Source organism: Nycticebus coucang, chromosome 5 (genome assembly GCF_027406575.1).
Source record: "Nycticebus coucang isolate mNycCou1 chromosome 5, mNycCou1.pri, whole genome shotgun sequence".
Classification (NCBI taxonomy): Eukaryota; Metazoa; Chordata; class Mammalia; order Primates; family Lorisidae; genus Nycticebus; species Nycticebus coucang.
In genome coordinates this window covers 110,383,375-110,403,848 of record NC_069784.1, presented here as the reverse complement: position 1 = coordinate 110,403,848, position 20,474 = coordinate 110,383,375, and the positions used below count along the sequence as shown (strand labels likewise).

Below are 20,474 nucleotides of genomic sequence, written 5' to 3'. Positions count from 1 at the left end.
GAAAAGGCACCTTGAACTCTGGGAAATGATTTTTAGGGAGGTGGGCTCCTAGGTGAGAGAGCAAACATGAAGAGTTAGTTACATGAGAAACCAAGGGACTGTGTTCAAACAGAAAGGACAGCATCTTGGAAGGCAGTACAAATGGGTGAGTAGGATACTGCCAGAGTAGAGTTTTAAAATAGAATGAAATAGTAGATATTGAATCAAGTGAACAAGGAATTAAGGTTTACCATTTCTCTCTCCTCACATGAAGAGCCAAGGGGCCTAGAAACTGGATATAGGTCGTCAACGTTGGGGTGGGGGATGACAGAAGGCTACACACGTGAACAAGAAGGAGATCCCAAAACTGAACAAAAGTGATTCCCATTCCATACACACTTATGTTAGCTGATAATTAGATGCTTAGGAAATTATTAGTCTCTAATGTTTTATGTTACAGAAAGCTTTACTATTCAAGTCAACAACTGGAGTTGTTCTCTATGACTAGAAGGCTGGGGGGCTGTAGCTTCATTCCAGAAGGTCATTCCAGATGACCTTCATTTTATTTAGCATGACTATGCATATTTTCTACAATGTAATATATGTACAATGTGAAAAAAAAAATAAGCTCTGAAAGTTGTAAGAAAAATACTGAACTAGGAACACTACCTGTCAAACCGGTTGTGAGTGGTATTGTCTCTTGCCAAAAAGCCCAGCGATGGGACTAATGGGCTTGCCAGCACGTACTGGCTGAAGGGACGTGAATGAATGAATGGCACGAGGTTATTCATTGCTTCAGTAACCGGGGATCTTATCTGCTCTCCCCTCATCACTGACGAACATCTTCATGAAAAAAGAAACAACACTTGGGCGGTGCCTGGGGCTCAAAGGAGTAGGGTGCCAGCCCCATATACTGGAGGTGGTGGGTTCAAACCTAGCCCTGGCCAAAAACTACAAAAAAAAGAAAGACAAAGAAACAATGCTTTGTCCTTTTTCATTTACTCTGTCTCTTACTGGCAACACTCACTGAATGGAAAAAAAAAAAATGAGGGAACAGAGGCAGTCAGTCCAAAGACAAGAGTTTCAATTACCAAGACTTTTTGTGAAGAATCTATGAGGAAAAGATACCACCCAGGTCCTAAGTGTTCCTTGTGGCATAGCTGCCTTTCTTTTATAAAAGACAGGTCCGATGCACGTGCAAAGACAAGAGTAGGATGCATTCGGATTTGAATAGATTATGTTAAGGCGTGTAATTATGAAAAATAAATCCTGCTTGATATCAAGGAAATTCCTTGAAGTTAAACATAATCTTTCTCAGCACACGCCTTCTTCAACTTGCCATTGTAACGTGGACTTGACATTGTATTTTATGTGCTCTCCCCCCTGACTTAAACATATCAGAACAAAGTTTTATTTCTCCCACTTTCAGTTAAAGTAGACATTTGGGGGAAAATAGAAAGATTATTTATTTTATATGACTATGTCTGCTAAAAATACTATTGTTTAGGCTAGGTCTTCAGGAGTTAAATAAAGCCTGTGGAAAATACCAATAAAGCAAGGTAGCCAGCTAGTTCATAGTTTCCATTCGCTATCAGGTCAATTTCTGTATTTTCTGTATAAACAAAGCAAGATAGTCTCACAGGTTGTTTTTTTTTTTTGTTATTGTTGTTGTTGTTAGACTTCCAGAAGCAGGTTAACATTCAGGTGCACTACAATCACATGAATTCTAATTTAGTGTAACATATTTAAAATTGCTTTGCTGATTGGCCTACACAATGTTCAGCTTTCTTCTTACACAAATACGTAAACCCAAGAGTTGTAACAGAATTGAAAATAGCACTTGGTGCTGTCCTGAGTGCTTTAGTTTTAGCTAATTTAATCCTCACAACAATTCTAGGAAGCAAATGTTATGATCCCCATAATAAAACTGATGAAAATGAGGCACTTGGAGATTAAGAGAAGGGCCCAAATTAACAGAGCCAGTCCGGGATTGTAGCTGGGATTGTATTCTAGCCTGTTGTAACTAATGGAAGTATCAAGAATTAAACAATTCTATAATCCACTCACTTCCCCAATTCTTAATTGGTCTTGTCTGTCTCTTGTTACCCTCCCTCTTGTCTCCATATAAACATGAGAATTTATTATATTTGCAAATGGATTCATTCTGTTATTCTATGGGGGTTTAGATTTATTCTTCCTGTTTGATATCCATCTAATGTAACCCTAGTTACTCCTGACCAAGCTAACATGCAATGATCACATTTAGTGATGGCTTGGGTGTTTTATACAAGGGATTGAAATACGTCCTATTGGCTGTGCCTTGACAGCACCTCTGTATCCCACAGCTCCCTGAATGGCCAAGACTAGACAGAGATGCAAGCACAAGAGTCACAGTTCCAGCCAAAAATTCCCTAAGTGTTTCATCAAAATTAATTTACTCAGGACAAAGTTTTTTAAACTCCTGTGGTGTTGATAGCTAAGTAGTCTGAGTTTAAGCTCCCAGAAACTTAGCTACAGTCTCACTCTGGAAGTTTTAAAAATAATGGTGAGTTATTTTATGAATGTCACATTTTTAGAAACCTACCAGGGGATAAAGAGGGCAAGTGCTGCATTTAGAGAGCCGTTTAATAAACAGTGGGGAGGAACTAATTAGAGAAAAAAGATAACATCATAAGTGCTTGTCACTCAACAACTTAACAGATGCACCAAAGTACTCTCCATTCTGAGGCACTTGGGAGAAGTTTTAATTACTGCCATTAGACGTCCTCCTGTGTCACGATGCCATCTGGGGTAGCTGTGCATGGGGGTCCACAGTTTTATCAGAGGACAAACAAGATGTGTGTGTGTGAGTGATGAATCATACAGTTAATTTTGAAAAAAAAGATGTGATTTTGGCTGAAATGATCTAGCTATCTTTTGTAATGAAAGGGTAAAAGAAAGTCCTCACATAGTGGAAACAGCTGGCTGTAATGAGGTGATGGGCAACTCCCAGCTCTCTCCTCCTTTTCCTTTGGCTCATGTGATCACTGCTCAAAAGACAGAAAAAGCAGGGCAGCTCACCCATGTCCCTGCTGCAGCTTGCCATTTTTCCCTGTGTCTGCTAAAATACTGGGCCTTTGGTGTTAGAGAAAGAAATGCAGGAAAAGACCATCCAATCCAAGGCTGAGGTTCCTAAGAAAACTGAACCCTGGATTCAGCACATATCTGTGGGTCAATTCACCAATCCCAAGGGTCTTTTGTACACACCCTCTGAAGAGAACAGCTACCTTTCATTGAGTGTGAACTACGTGACACCCATAGTATCACGTAGTGTCATCTAATTGGTCTTCATGACCATGGAAAAGGAAAGTACCAGGTTTCAGGATAAAATACGAGACTACGAGAACGTATCAAACTTATGCTAGTAAGTAGGGGAATGATATTTAGTCGGGCTATGGTTGTTATGTGAAATTATTTTCTTTTATTAATAGACAGATCATGTACATATTTTCAGGGTACATGTGACAATTTGATGCCTTCATATAATCAAATCAGGGTAATCTGGATATCTACCACCTTAAATATTTGTCTTTTCTTTATGCTAGAAGTATTTGAATTGTTGTCTTCTAATTATTTTGGCATGCATAATGTTAACTAGCCTCCCTATTAATCTATCCAACACTAGCTCTTATTTCTTCTATCTAATTGTATTGTTTGTATCCAATCTGTCTTATCCTTCTCTCTCTGCTACCTTTCCCAGCCTCTGGTTGACCATGATTCTACTTCCCATCTTCAGGATATCCACTTTTTTAGCTTTCACATATGAGTGAGGACAAGTATTTGTTTTCTGGGCTTGGTTTATTTCACTTAACAAAATGACTGACCGGTTCCATCCATGTTCCTGCCAATGACAGTATTTCATTCTTTAATGTCTAAATAACATTCTACAGGGTAATATACCACCTTTTATCTAGTCAATCATTGATGGGCACTCTCTAAAGGAGAATAAACAGGACAAAATAGGAAAACTTGAGCTGTGACCCCTGGCCTAATTTCAAACCCATTTAAACTGTCTCTCCATTATTACACAAAGAGGTTAGAATTTATTAGAATTTATGGCAATTGAGTAAGAAAAAGTACACAATTTAACATTAAAGGGTCAGATCCTAACTGAAGTTGGCTTGAACTTAAATCACAATTTAGAATATCTCCAAGACATTTAAAAAATAACTATTAAAACAGAAGGGAAGCAATAATGCTATGTCTATTACTATCCTTGACTTGAACATGATTTCCTGATTAGAAAATATATCCACAGATACTGAGTCTATTTTCATGCATTTCGCTAAATAAAATCCTACATAACCACAGACTGTTTATGCAAGGGGGCTTGTATGTAATTTTCTGACCTTTGTCTGTATCAGTTTATACTTCAGTGACAGTCTTCTTTTGCATATAATATATATTAGGTGTGTTTTAGTCTATTATGACGCTCATTTCAATAGATATTATAGAAGCACAAAAATCTAGAAATAAGTAGCTAATTATGCTGACATTCTGATATGCAAATCCAGAAACGTAAAAATCAAGCGCTATCAGAGAATGAGGCATGGTACACATTATGAATATTATGAAATTCGGACCCTCTAGTTCCCATTTTTCCAGATCTAACTGTCTTAATTGTTCCTTCCATCTATGTTTTCCCCACCATTATACAAAACCTCCTCTATGTACTTTCTTTTATTTAATCTTGATTAAACTACAGCAGAACTTTATACACAGACTTTAAGCAAGTAACTTCCCATCAAAATTATTTTAAGAAACTTATTCTGGAAATCATATAGACATGTTGCCAATTTTTCCTTGTAACATGGAGGAGGAAAAAAAATACTTCTTACATTTTTAAAAATACTGTTTACTACTTTTAAAGCCAGAAAAAGAGAAAACTATTGTCATTAGATAGGAAACGTTTCTTATCACAGCCAGGATTCAATTCTTCTGCCAGAATTCAGTTCTCTGTAACTACCTATACTTTGATTTTCAGCAGATGTAGTTAAAGTTAACAACATTCTTCTGTGTATCATTAGAAAATATTTTCACTGAAAACATATTCTTGATTTAAAACAGAAGTGACCGCACCGGGTGTTTTTTTCCTTAGCAGCTTGTATCAACCTGTTTTTAACTCCCTAACTTTCCCACCTTTCCACACCCCACACCAACATCTTGATCCAGTGAACTAACCAGATAATGAATAATATGAAATATCAGTTTCTCCCAGTAATCCTCTCCTTGAAAGGGAGAGAAAAATATATTAAAAGTACTGATTTAATGAACGTAATTTCCTTCTGTTCGCCCGTGCTTCGTTAGGAATAATTTATTTTTGTCCCAAATTAAATGGTTGACAGTCTGGAAGAAGAAATTAATAACATAAAAATTTTTGGCCTGAGATTGAAAACAACTGAGAATGTATAAATTATGCACAGAAAATCCACTAGCAAAGCAAGCTGATTCTGCTTGGATACTGAATTGGGCATGATCTGGTGTGGGCAGTGATTGAAACAGGAGAGAGAAAGACTGCAGACATAGGAAGGCACACAGTTACCCAAAAGATAAATAGCCAGGTAATGCTATGATAAGCCTTATATTAATTTAATCCACTTTGGTCCATACTCCCCATGATGAGTGTTTCAACAAATCTGACCCTCCTGCAGCAGGTGCCAATCACACCCAGTTTCTCTTCTTTGTTCATATTGCACCAGTTTCACTTTGGGGGCAAGGTTTTACCAAGTAAAATTTTAACCTGCAAGTTGGCTTTTTTCCCCCGAAGATGCGATATGAGACCTTTCTTTTTCTCTTTCTTCATTGTTGGGGATTCATTGATGAGAGACCTTTCTTTAGAAAACTGGGCTTTTCCATTCTACAAGATGGCCAGTTTATCAAAGAAAATGTGAAATCCTGGACTCTTTTTAATTTAGAGTCTTCTCAAAAGTTTTCAAACCTTCCATAGCATGCATGTAAAAGGAGCACTTTGAGAAGATGGCCTTGAAATAGAAAACACATGTGAGACTTAGAAGTTCTAACTCTTATTACTGACAATATAAACAGCCAACTGGGTAAAGGCAACATGGAAATATGAAGGAAAAAAGTCACAGATGAAAAAAATCAAGACTCCTTAAATAAGAAGAAATTGAAACCTGTCCTCATAGACACTCTGTTAGCAAGAGTTCAGCCAACTGATAATAGCTTCAATTTGGCTGTGAAAATTCAATTTATTACAAGTCTGTTACAGAAAATTCCCTTTCTCTTAAGAAAAAACGGTAAGCTTATTTAGACAGTTAAAAAACAAAAAAAGAAAACCACTCAAAATCCTCAAATAGTCTCAATACCCCCCTCACTCCCCCCCGTACACACAGAATCAATTCATATGGTGTGTAAAACCAGTTTGGTCACTTTCAGGATTGTACAGACAGAAAACCAGCATTCTTTTGCTATTCATCTGATTCTTCACCAGAAGACAAAGCCTAGCTCAGGCACCGTCTTCTCTCTTTTTTTTTTTTTTCAATTTTATCTTCTACATTTAGCACAAAACAGTTAGGAGTCACTCAGATACTTTAACTGAATGGGCCCCCCACGCATGACGGGGGTAAGGGATGCACAAACAACAGAGCGTGAGACCCCTGAGAAGACAAGATATATGCAAGGAAAAGAAATCAACTCCAACGACTTTCCAGCCCCTGTTTGGAGTACTGATAAATGATAACTCATTTTATCATTTAAATCACTTCAAGAAAAGGTTACAAATTGGTGAAAAGCCACGTTTCCTGTATTTCTCAAAGATCACTGATTCCCACTGGATGAAGTGAAAAATAAAAAAAAAAATAAGAAACAACTTTCCATGAAATAAAACTCAATTTTACAGAAGTCCATATGCTCTAATATCAACATTTGATTAGATGGAATGGAGATGATAGATTGGAATTGGAATGGAAAGAGTAAAAAGATGCCAGAAAAATAGGAATTTTGGAAATCATCCTGAAACCTGGCACTGCTCTTCTTCCAGCGTCGGGAAAAGGCCTTGAATTCAGGCTGTGGAGCTCACTGACTCCGTCTAGGCAGCATCGGGGTCAAATGGTGCTATTAGGACACTGACCTTGAGTTGTTTTTCTAAGATATTGATGGCTTGTGCTTTGCTGCCTACACTCTCAGATGGATGCCCTTGCTTCAATGTCAAGGGTCTGGGAGAACCACACCTGGGGATGACTGTCAAAGGTGGTAGAAGGGAATGATTTTTCTAGCAAAGTTCAGTGATTCATTCCGGGTCCTCAACAAGTTGGCTTTCCTAAAATCATTTGTGAAGCCTTATATTTTCCAGACCTTTTTTAGTCCATTAGACATGTGAATTTTTAGGATACACAGTAGCTATCTCAGATCAAAATCAGGGATCTATTGGGTACCCGAGTAGTGCTTGAAAACATGCCAGGGAGTTTGGAGTTATCCCAATGACTGATCCCCAACTCATGGGGCTGCCATGGGGATCTGAAAGAGGACAGGACTGGACACTTCCGCAACGTGTTGGTCAATACTGCTGTGTGCTGGACCGTCCTGCATTACAAAGAATTCATCTTTCCCAGTCCCCTTTGAGAAAATGCTGGTAGGATGGCCATACTTCCCATCACTTGGCTTGTACACACACACACACACATACACACGCACACATGTGCGCTTTCACACTTGCACATTCATTTTTTTCCTACACCTGGGTTTTTATCACTGCTTCTCTTTAAAACAAATATCAATGAACAATGAGAAAACCTAGGGTAATAATTACCCCACAAGCGCACCTACACCATAATGGCTAAGAACATGTAAAGGTCAGTGTCTGAGTCACAGCAGCCTGTTTGGTCTGCTGTCTGATGTCAGACACGATGCTCCCGTCACAAGCCTGCAGTCCTCGCCACAACAGCTGCTGCAGTGAGGTTGGGGTGCATCTCCCTTGGCTTTCTGCCAAACCACATTAATCATTTTTCTTCCCCAGGCACTAGCATGATTCCTAACATCTCGATTAGTTGGGACGCCGGCTCTTTGATTCCAAGAATAATAGGAAATAAGAGAATAGGCAAAATAGTATAGGATTGTATCACTTCATGCATGAAGACTGCCTGTGTTGTTAAAAAGATGGTATTATTTTGAGAGGTATGGAATTGCTACAAATTAATCACAGGAAATAATGCAATAAAGAAGCTTCCTAGCTAAGCCAAGCCTACCTGAACAGAACAATCACTCCTAAGTGACCTTTCATTTCAAGTACTGTCACATAATTGTGTCACTTTAAAGATAATAGTGCAAGGCCCCTCTGTAAAAGGCATCATAAAACAGGAAAGAAAGGAAGGGGAAGGAGCAAAGGAGGAAGGGATAGAAAATAGAAACGTATTGACATTTTTTTAGTTTCAAAAAATCTGGTAAGGACACGATCACTATAATTAGGGTGATCATAAAATGTGTCATGCAAACCAGATTGTCTTGAAAGTAAAGTTTCCCAAACCAAAGGGAACACTGGACATTGGGACAGCAAGTATAAATTGGGACTCTGCTCAGAATAAGTTAAGACATAGTTACCCTAATTGCCATGCAGCAAACTTAGAGGTCTCTCTTGACCTCTTGAACTTACTTACAAATGACATTTAAGCCTCATTTGTTGTTATGTGGCATACTGAGGTGAGAACACAGTGTAGGGTAAAAATGTGAAAACCTCTCCACTTCTCCCCAGAAATATAAAAACTAGCTGCTCATTCATTCATTCATAGAATAAATGCCAGTACATTCCTACTGTGTGCCAGATACCGTGCTAGGTAGCTGAACTGGATTGGGGGGAGGGGAGGAATCCCTAAATTATCCAGACTCTTGAGTTGCTTCTTTTAGTGGGCCAAAGAAATAATTCTATAAAACTTCAGCTATCCAGAACCTTCTAGCACTGATCATTAGGGTCCAATCAAATTTTATGTGTTGCTGAGCTGTGCATCATTTTAAGCAATAGCATATTTAAAATGAGGTCATTTTGTCTATAAATGTATCTAAAATGTTATACTGCCAAACACAATTTGGACTTCCATGTAGAGAATTGGGGTGATGAAAACTAATGAGAATTATTAAACAGTACTAAGTAAGACGCTCCAATGTCCTCAGGGATGACAACTGTCTCATGTGACTGAGGATTTTACATTCTTACATTTATTTTTTGTTATTTTTCTCTCTCCTTCCTGTTGTTAGCCTGCCACTTGTCAATGGTATCGCTACGTCTGCTTGTAATAAAAGCAGTCATTTAAATTCATGTAATATGTGATAGGTACTTCTCTAAATGCTTTTCACATATTCCACCATTTAGAATTTAGAATTATAGAAAGAAAACAGCCTCTGAGATAGCATCTCAGAGAAAATCCTATGACACCAAGATTTGTCAACAGGCTTTTTTCTTTCTCTGAAGTTCTCAGCTACGTCTGTGTGGTAAGGTTTGTTAGGCAACCGAGTTTGCCAAGTTTGTGGGGCCTTGGAAATTAATTGTGATTAAAATGAATGCATTTTGAAAATATAAGCCTATATACATTTTTTATCAACTATTCTTAGATTGGATATCGTCTCATGAGAAATTTAGATGTGGGGGAAAAGTGAAGTTTAACTTTAGTTATGTGAATTTTAAGAATTTTTATAAAGACAGTTATTTGGCACAGTAAGCAGGCCTGAAAGACATCAAGTATCAGGTGATAGAAATTCATAAACACATGAACAAAGAATCCATTCATCCAGCGGCTTATTGAAAAGCAAATGAGAACACTGTGTAGGTTGCTAAGACAACTAAAATGTGATGATTATACGTGAGATAATGAGCAGAATTTTTGTACCTTTAGAAATGAAAATTTTGGAATCACTACTAAATGCTCATCTATATTTACAGCTGAAACTCTAAAAGCATTACTTTAGAAAAGACTTGACGCTTTGAGTTCTGTTGGTGAAGGAGCTTGAAGCCTTCCAAGCAGGAGAGAGCCCTGATCTCAGAGATGTGTGTGGTGTGGCAGAGACAGGTGTTTCTGGATGGGGATCAACCCCACTTTGTGCCAATGGTAGACCAGGTGCCTGTCAGACTACTACCAAGGAACCAAGAAAAAATTATTTTTAACTGATTTATTAAAATTCAAAGGAAATATTTTCAAAATACAGGAAGGACTAGAAATAGTAGGTTTTCTAGACTACTGACATTTCCCATTTTAAATTCTGGGCTTACCCCTTTCTAGCCATACTGTGCTCCCTATTGGTGAACACACCAGGAAGGCTTCAACCAAGGGGACTGTAGCTTGGCTTATCCCCAAGGGAATGTACTTCCTCCAGCCCTCTGATTGGCTTATTTGCCCAACTCCTTCAAGTCTTTGATCAAATATCATCCAATTTAAAAGTACAGTCTATTCCCCCCAACATTCCTGGCCATCGCTCTTTTCCATTTATTTGTTTATTTATTTTTATTGTAACAGAGTCTCACTTTTTCGCCCTCTGTAGAGGACTGTAGCATCATAGCTCACAGCAACCTCAAATTCCTGGGATCAAGTGATTCTCTTGCCATAGCCTTCCATGTAGCTGAGACTATAGGTGCCCACCACAATGCCTGGCTATTTTTTTGTTTGTTTGTGTATTTAGCAGGCTTGGGCCAGGTTTGAACCCATGAGCCCCAGTGCATGTGGCTGGCGCCCTAACCACTAAGCCATGGGCTGGCCCTCACTTTTTATTCACTAGTGTTTACAGCCTTCCATCACACTCCATTATCATGTATCCTCCTGTTTTGTTCCCCGAATATCTCAAGCCTTCAATGCCAGACACATGGTAGAAGCCCCAGTAAGTAGTAACTTTAAGGGGAAGAAAAAGTCTTCCTCTAATTGAACAAATGAAAGGAAAACTGTCAGGTGCATCTTAAGCTGACCCAACAGGAAGGAGGACCCTCAAAGCTCCCATGTTTCAACTCACATTGAGTCTAGGACTTCTGCACTAAAGATGTGCCAAGTCCAAAATAAGCATTAGGATTTATGAAGCTTAGTGACTTCATGTATATACTGAGAGACGATCACCACTCCCACCCACAGTCAAGTCTTGTCTCAGCCCCTTAAGCCTTTTGGAATAAATGTCACTAAACCAATGCTACTTTCTGTAACACATTACTCTGATCAAATTAATTCAAAGCAGCCAGCCGTCTCCAGAAAGACTGTTTCTTTCTGTTAACCACAAAGATTTCAGAGCTCAGTTTACTGTAGGAGAGGATGAGCAGGAACATAGCCATTTTTCTGGAATTAATCACCAATACATGTGGGGAAGTCAGGCATTTTCTTATTTCTAGAGAATCATCTGAACTGTCAGAAAGAAGGGGCCGGATTCCTTTCACTGCCACCATGCCTGTTGCCAGCCAAATATATCATTTCATTCTTTACATATATGTATTTATTTTTAAATCAAAAGAAATAAATGTTCAGTGTAGAAAATTTGGAAAATGTGTTTAAACTGTAACAATAATTGCGCATAAGTCCTCCTTCAAATAACCGCAATTTGCTAACTGTCTCTCAGGCCTTTAGAGTAAGTCTCATAGCTGGTTTCCCCACCTCTAAGCACCTGTGTTGATCTGCCATCACCAGCACAATTTTAATCATGTCATTACCTGATCAGAAATCCACTGGTGACCTCTCAATACCTATAAAATAGCTTGCTAAAATCTCAAATTTGGCAGGTTATTGATGGCTGATTCTATTTCTGTAGGTATATTTGAATGTATTTTTTTATGTGCAACCTAGACACTAATTTTAGTAAAATTACTTTCAGAAAGGTAAATAATTTAAACCATAATATAAAGTGCATTAGCTAGACAATTACCTAACAACGAGATTAATCACAGGAAATGGAGACAGCAATTTGCATTCAGATTGGTATTTGAGAGCAGAGGAGAAGACAGGGTCTATTGAATAGCACAACAGGTCAGTTGGGTATAGGTCTAGGAAGGACAAAAATTGGCAGAGGAGCTTACAAAAGAGGTGAACTGAGCTCCTCCACTGTGCAGTTTGGCTGCCACCCCACGTAGAAGACTGTCTCCAGCAATCTCTACTTCACAGATCAGGGTTCATGGATGTCTGTTATGAAACCAAGCTCTAAGTCTGTGTACTAGTGAAATGAATGATATCTAATTAGGGAAGGGGCAGGGAATTTTTAGTTTCCCTGATGTATGCTGGATTATAAAGTGAAGGATGGGAGAGGGGTGCGTGATGGATAAAATAACTGGGGTTATATTATATCTTCTGAGAAGGGAAGGTAGAGAGCATGAGAGCATTTGTGGCGTTATCTGCCCCTTTCTTGGAAGTTCTCCTGGCCCTTAATTCATACACTCCCAGAGGCGGCTCCAGAAAGCCATCTTTCTCTTTTGAGGACCCTTCCTCTCTGATAACATCCTCTTCTCCAGACATTTAGAACTAAGATTTAAAAGAGAGAGAGAGGTTTTAGTATCTGGGTGGTTAAAGAGGGATCACACATACACCCAGGAGCAGTGATGCGTGGGCACCTTCTTAGAAGTTCAAAGACAAGGCTGGGTGCGGTGGCTCATCCCTGTAATCCAAGCACTCTGGGAGGCTGAGGGGTTGGAGACTAATTTGAGCAAGAGCCAGACCTCATCTCTACCCCACCCCCACCCCCAAAAAGGAAAAACTAGCTGGGTGTTCTGTACTATGGTTCCTATAGTCCTACTTAACTCAGGAGTTTGAGACAAGAGGATCACCTGAGCCTAACAGTTTGAGGTTGCTGTGAGATATGATACCACGGCACTCTACCGAGGGTGATAGAGTGAGACTCTGTCTCAGAAAAAAATAAGTACATAGGTAAGAAAACTGAGAGAATTATCACTGCAAAGGAAAGACCCTGGCAAAGAAAATGTAACAATTACAATTAACTTTTCACAAGTGAAGTTTGAGATGGCAGAGAGAAATCCCTAATAAAATCACGTTAGGGATATATGGTTAGGTGAGATATTCTAGGAGAGGTTGCAAGCCAGATTCCTGCATTTGGAAGTGATTCATTCATTTAGCAGATACATTTTGGAGACCTGCCATGTGCTCGGGCCCTGTGATGACACACAGCATAGAGGGTCTGTAGCCTTGTGGACCTTACAGGGTAGCAAATGGAAAAGGCATTACTAAAGTAATCTCTGCATCTCTGATGGAGAACATGACACCCTGTGGCCTGTGAAACCAGGGATGACCTCTCTGCTGTCCAGGGAAGGCTTCCCTGAGGAAGAAGCACTGAGAAAGATTTGGAGGATGAGTTGAAATGAAGTAGCGATTAACAGCAAAACAGAACACACCATTAGCGGGTTCACAGACCCTCCTGCCTCCACACCTGTAGGAATCTGTCAACATATCCCAGAAAAGGCAAAAAGGATTCGGAAAATCTCTAGTAAATGCCAGCCCAAATCACAAAGAGACTGGAAAGGCATCCACATGAAGCCAAACTTTGAAATGAGACAAAACACTTTTCAAAATGGGGAAGAAAAGGGTCAAACTATAACATGATTCAGCTTAACCAAATAACACAAAAATTAAATCACGCTCTTCGAACACCTACCTGTCAGGGGATGTATACCTTATAATTTGAAAGAAACGGTTTTAAGTAACTAAAAGGAATTATTACTTTGCACTGTGATTAGCGATTTCCTGACTAAATTAGTCAAAAATATAGTGTACGAAGCATGGTAATAATATAACCAAGTCTGAAAAATGGTCATGTAATTCTGTGGACAGTACAACTAGATTGCATTACTGACATAATCTAAGCCATTGGAACTACATCCCCAAATTGTCAAGTTTGAAAAAAATGTAACCTGGCAGTAATGATTTTTTGATACTTCTTGGAGACAGACTACTGAGATAGATGGACCTCTGATTCGACACAGTGAAAAATTATGCATGGTTTTATGAAGGAGCCCCTCACTTTCCTCACTGAAAAAATACTGAAGTATTTAATTTCAGGCAATTATATTCAGATAAACATTTCAGTCTTCTGGAAGCACTGCAACTATTATTTTACTAGCAAATAAATATGTATAACTTAACAACTTAAATATGACAATGCTAAGTCATTATTTATAGAAAATAAATTAATTTCACTTTTTAAGGTTTTACACAGTCTTGGAATAAACTACTTCAGGCTCACGTAATTACAGTAGAGCCTCCATAGTTGACCACCTTCCTACAGTGACCACCTCCTGAAGTTGACCAAATTTTTATAGACTAGACACGGGCCATGTGCCTAGTTTGTCGTGTTGACCAGCACCTCCATATGCTGACCAGTCTGTTACAGTCCCTTGGGTGGTCAAGTTACAGAGAGGCTCTATTGTCTTAGACATTAAACTTAAATGAATTCCAATGCTTCTTTAAAAACTGGAGAGTCGTTCTGCTTTCCTCTTGATACTTGTAAACTGAGTAAAGACTAGAACCAGAAGACACAGGCCAAGGCCATTGCTAATTTCTGATACTCAGCAAATTCAATTTCTGTAACTTATGGAATAGGAAACAGTCAATCCTCCCCACTACCCACACAATCTCTTTTTTATTCTCCATACTAAAACTATCATCTTAATTCATATGTGCCATAGGTACTTCATATATTTCAATATTCCCCCTTAAATCTCCTTACTATATAGTCTGCCTGTGATACTATGGCCAGGATAAAATAAAGCTGCAGGATAAAACAAAGTGAAGGAATTTACTTCAAAGCCTAATTTCACCAACATCTATATTTCCATTCCCTCCTTAATAAGCAGAACAAGTATAAAATAAAACTGCCTGATTTGAATTTTATTTCCTTTCTCTATCTTATATTTTGTCTTGGTGAAAGTGCTGTACTAGTCAGTGGTCCAAAACAGAAAAAGAAAAAGAGCAACAGAAACAGAAAATGACCAAAGAACTCCTTGGGTATCACGCAGCCCCCTTTAACACAGAGGCACTGTAAGGTATTATAAAGATGCAATTAAAGAATGAGATAAATTGTAGGTAAAACATGAGAAAAGGATAAATTTTAGTTTTCTCACGTATTCATTTTATGGTTAGCTTTAGTTTTAGGAATACCGGCCAACAACAGTAAATTCTGGACATACTTAGCAACACATAAGTCAGCAAAAAAAAAAAAAAACAGAAAAAATGTGAAGAATGTCAATTTTACTATGAAGCACATTATATTCCTTTTCATATGACACCAGGTTTTAATGGTTTTACGAAACAATTATAATTCCTTATGTTTGGTTTTTAGCATATGCACATAATATTATTTCTAAGAAGACAGTTTTGCCTTCTTTAACAGTGCACGGGTTTGTAAACTTTTCTTCCCCAATCTACTAGTTACCTCTGGGGCCCGAGCATTTCTGTCCACAGGAAGAAGTAAGGCCAAGCAAGACAAAGAACTTGCTGATGCATGTGTCACTTCCAAGAATTCTCCTGACAGTCTCCGCACCCAATTTAATTATTTCTCTACTGTAAAAACACTTCCCATCTGCATTTATTATGATCATTTCAAATCCAAAACCAACACACTATAAAGCTAGCTAAATAAATGAGTGATGCTCGCGTTAGGTTCCAAGTGAGGTATTGCTTTGTATGGCAGCAGCGGGCCTCCAACTCACATATTATGCTGATATATATTTTGGTATTGCTTTGAGCTTCATTCTTTACTTAACATTTGTTTAGAATAGAATTCACTAGCCCCAGGCTTTACATCTCAATCTGAGTCAGTCTTTCTTTCTCTTTCTCTCTCTCACACACACACACACAGAGAATTCAAAAAGGAGAGAAAGAATATGAATGTTTGTGGTTCTTAAGGAGCACAAAATAAAGCACCCCTATATGTATATACTATATTAAAGGGGTTTTGGTTGTTTGGTTTTTCTTTTTCTGATACATTATAAAAACTGAGCCTCAGTATATGCATGTAATAAATACTGTTCAATCATTTTTTGAACTCTTCACTATCCAGTAAATTACTGTATCCTTATTGTACAAAGAGTTCTTTAGCATACTTTTATTCTCTTCTTGGTGTTTTATCACTGTGTTAACTAAAGGCCCATTCTAGCACTCCCAGACTTAATGTTGGTGAATAAATACAGGATTCAAGAATAGCCACGTTTATGATACTGACAGTGATCACAGTGTAGAGACTACTCATTGTACCAGAAGTCAGGAGATAAGGCCAGTCACTAATAAAATGGCTGGGCAAACCTGAACAAATAAATGACTGCAAAGCATTTAAGCATTTAGAAGGTCTTTCCATCTTGAACCCTGAGTGTTAATATTGTTTTTTGTTTTTTTTTTTTTGCTGTTGTTTGATTTTGGCATCACAAAGCTTTAGAGTTCTTAGAAACCAATTTGCCTAATTTTACCCACTTATACTACAGATTAGGAAAACTTTCAGAAGCAGTTAATCAGCAACTAACTGCTGATTTCCAGAATCCTAGACACCTTTCAACTTACAGAGACTTATATTATTAAATGATAAAATTGTATTGTTAAGACTACTTGGGCTGGGATTTTCTAGATTACAAAAGAATGATCTTAAATTCCAGGCTTAAATGTGATGAGTTCTGAATTCTTTCTGTTTCTTCTTATTTACTGATATCATATATGAACAATGAATCAGTTTGATTGCTTTCTGTTTGTTTATAATTTACTTAAGGGCTGGAAACAGTGGTGGGCTTGTAATCTGAGCACTCTGAGAGGCCTAGGTAAGAGAAACAGTTGAAAACAAAAATTAGACATCAGCTTGAGCAATATAATAGCAAGATCCCAATTATATAACAAATTTAAAAATTAGCTGGATGTGGTGGTAAGCACCTATAGTCACAGCTACCTGGGAGGCTGAGGCAGGAGGATCAGTTAAGTCCAGGAGTTTGAGGTTATAGTGAGGTATGAGGTGCCACTGCACTCCAGCCTGGGCAACAGAGTGAGATTCAGTCTCAAAATTTTTTCTAAATAATAAAATAAAGTTTATTTAAGTATAATATCACCTGCTCAAAAATCTTCAGTTGTCTTCAGGCTAAAAAATTTTGATATGAAATGTTAATAATGAAAAAGATTATACTGATATTTTTTCCTACGAAGCCTCAAGACCAGCTGCTTGCAAAAGTTATCTAATTACTTATATAATCTTTACAAAGCAGGTCACAGGTAGGTCACTCATACAGGTCAACAAATCAGTAGGAAGGAAAGACTACAAGAAACAGAACACCATCCTTCCTTTCTCTTCACACACCCTAGAATTACTCTGCTTTGTAGGAAAAAATTTAACAGTTCACCCATCTCCTAAGGACCTAAAGCTAAAATTATTTGGTTCTATTTTGATAGTTAATTATAAAAAACAAAGATCAAAAGTTAAAAATTCCTTACCATTATACATTCTTAATGAGCCAAAGGGAAATCATTTTAATATAATTATTTTAATGTAATATGTGTAATCATTTTAATATAACATATACAAGAGTCTATTATAGAACTATCATACTGCATAAAACAAAGAATGAGTTACTCAAACTCTGAACAGACCGTACATAATATATACTTATTCTCCAAAAGGGAAACATAGTGGTTATTAACATTATACCTAGATATGTATTATTTTATTAAACCAAGAAAATCTCCGCATGCATTATATGGTGGACTAAGACAAAATAAACTGAGACCCAACTCACAAATTAAATACAAATTTCTTAATGTAATAGGATAAATCATATCATTAATATCATATTAAGGACATGTTATTATTGTCATGGTATTTACAACACTTTTACTTAATCATTTAACCTTGAGGCCTGCATTTTGAAATGAAATCAATGAAAATGTGTAGGCCTATTAAAAAAACAATCTGTCAGGCATTTGGGCTAACCACAAACAACTAAATGATGCTGAACTTCTGTATGAAATGGTCTGACCACTTCCATTCATCATTTCTATGGGCTCCAAATAATGAACGCTAAGGTATTAACTTTTCAAGTATTTCTAGAGATGTTTCTACTATTGCTCTTTAAAACTGATTTCAAATATAGTCCTTTTTTATTAATATTATGATTAACCATCCTGTAGCCAGTATAACATAATTTCCATAAAGATAAGTTCTAAAGAAGCTCGGTATGTCAGCACACAGTTGCATAACATCTCACTAGTTCTACAAATTTGCGATTGATTTCGGAGTGGAATCTTGCCCTTTACTGTACCTGGAATTCTGAGGTTCTGAAACATCTGAGTCTGTGCAAGTTTTCTTTACCTGTAAGAAAAGAGTACTAGTTATTCTCATATGAAAACACAACTTCCTTACTCAGGTTCACACCCTTGTTAAACCTAGAGTGGATCCGGCTCTGATCACCAAGGTCTCTGTGACATTCTCCCCACGTTTCACAGCAGTGCCATGCGGTACTAACTAACATATTTCATGACCAGCTGCCAAATACATTTCCCTGGACTCCATTAGTATGCAAAATCTTCAACTAAAATAGCTGGGGACTACCCTAACTAGGAGCAAAGAAACCCACCCCCAACGAGCCAGGTTTCTCTCTCAGGAACTAGAACTACTGAGAAATGTTCTTCCAGGTCATACTGCTTCTCTCCTAGAAAAGCTCACAGTGAACACTAGTTCTGGGGCAAAGCACGGTGTTGGCTACAATGTTTATATCTTAATTTTCATTTCTCCATCCAGTGGCTATCTGTCTTACATAGGTCTCAGCATAGCAGGTAAGTTTCGGCATTGCTTTCACAAACATTTGCAGACTACATTTCTTGGTTTTTTAAAAATGAGAATAATTTTTACTTCTAAAGCATGCTACTCATTTCTGAAGAAGTTTGTGGTGCATCCTCTAAGAGAAGGTAAAGCAGAAATCCGTAGCTTTTCGCAATTTAACTTCAAACACAGACAGGTACATCTGATTATTGTGATCTTAAAGGTATACTATGTGCATAGTAGACTCAACTTCAAAAATCTCTTAGTTAATGTAGAAAATATGCAACACACATTTATAAATGCATCATCATATACTCTGGGTGTTCACATCGCTATAACCTATCTACACAACCTACAGAATCCCAGGAGTTTTAACTTCTAATATATGACTTGCAAGCAAAAAAAGTCTACTGAAAACACAGGGACACATTTGTGTGATGTGAGTCACAGTATGAATCATACCACTTAAAAACAAGTTTTGAATTTTGAAGATACAGCATTGTCCTTCCAGTTCACAAAGTAATTTTTTTCCTCTTCTTTCCCAGAAGAATAGTTAAAAAGGAAACACATAAAAGTGTTTCAAAAATCTGTGTCTTTTGTTTTCAATTTCAAGCCTAGACATTTTTATAATCTGGAAAACTGATGATTTTCTTTATTAACTTTTTTTGCATCCTGTGTATACATTTCTATAATATGAAAATAAAACTGATTAGCAAGGAGATTGTCATCCTGTCTTATTACATAATATGTTCTATGCCCTTAACATAGTACTCAGCATTATGAGATGAAAGAGGCAAAAAAAAAAAGGCTTTCAAGAGTAGTTTTTTCAAAAAAAAAAAAAAAAAAGAACTAGAAGACAAAAAGGGGAAAAGGAAAAAGGAATATTTTTCTTAAAATGTAAAAGTAAAATTCACTACAAAATTTGTCTACAGAAATCTTACATCCATTAAATTTGTTCAGGAAAAACAAGAACTAAAAATGAAGGGTATCATGAAAGAAGAACTCTATTATCTCCCCACTGGTTCTTTCTATGAATTTTCACCAGAAGCTATATGAACTTCCCGATGAATACACAGAAATCACCCCAAGATGAACGCCCCTTTCCACAAGACCGTGATGACCAGACCTTGAGACTGACCGAAGAAGCCCTAGACCACCACAAATCCACTAGACACAGGCACCCAACTGAGAGTGAGAGCCAGATAGGCTTCCTATAGCTTAAAAAGTAAGAATGTTTTTCTTTAATACCCATGGCTTTCCAAAGCATAACTCCAAAGCACAGTTCTGATTATTTGTTTTATTCTCCAAGTGGTAACCATAATGGTAGAGAACACGTCTACTGATTTATTTGCTGTCTATTTCCCACAGAGTCCCAGGCTTGTAACTAATGCTGAAAAATGAGCATGTGATGAAAGAATGAATTAGATATGGTTAGAGTTACACATTCATCAAAGTGGGTATTTTTAGGAAAGCCATTCATTGGTTTATGATCAAATGATAGAAGAGTAGTATTTAGTATACCATGACCACTACAAGAGAGGTCTACGTAAAGTGTTCTGGGTGTCCAAAGGACAAACAACCCCAGCCGTAGGAAGATGGAGAAGGCAACAAGGAACATGACTTCTGAGCTGAGTCTTCAAGGATAACAGGCCTAAAAGACTAATTTGGAGACCAATTAAGTATTTCAGTGTCATGAACTTTGCTAGGAGAACCAATGAAGTCTTGTAGATGGTAAAGATTTTGGAGTT

General features: G+C 37.6%; 1 protein-coding gene across 3 annotated transcripts in view; it reads right to left on the bottom strand.

The window, feature by feature from the left end:
• The window catches only part of EYA4 (EYA transcriptional coactivator and phosphatase 4), a 257,652-nt gene that overhangs the window by 104,625 nt on the left and 132,553 nt on the right, over nucleotides 1-20,474 (bottom strand). For 2 of the 3 annotated variants that reach the window (XM_053592554.1, XM_053592555.1), the window contains one exon: nucleotides 18,227-18,276. In XM_053592554.1, the coding sequence (XP_053448529.1) occupies nucleotides 18,227-18,276 (50 nt within the window). Of the gene's footprint in view, nucleotides 1-16,866; nucleotides 16,930-18,226; nucleotides 18,277-20,474 lie in introns of those variants that run through there. The other variant, XM_053592560.1, reaches the window with a different exon arrangement.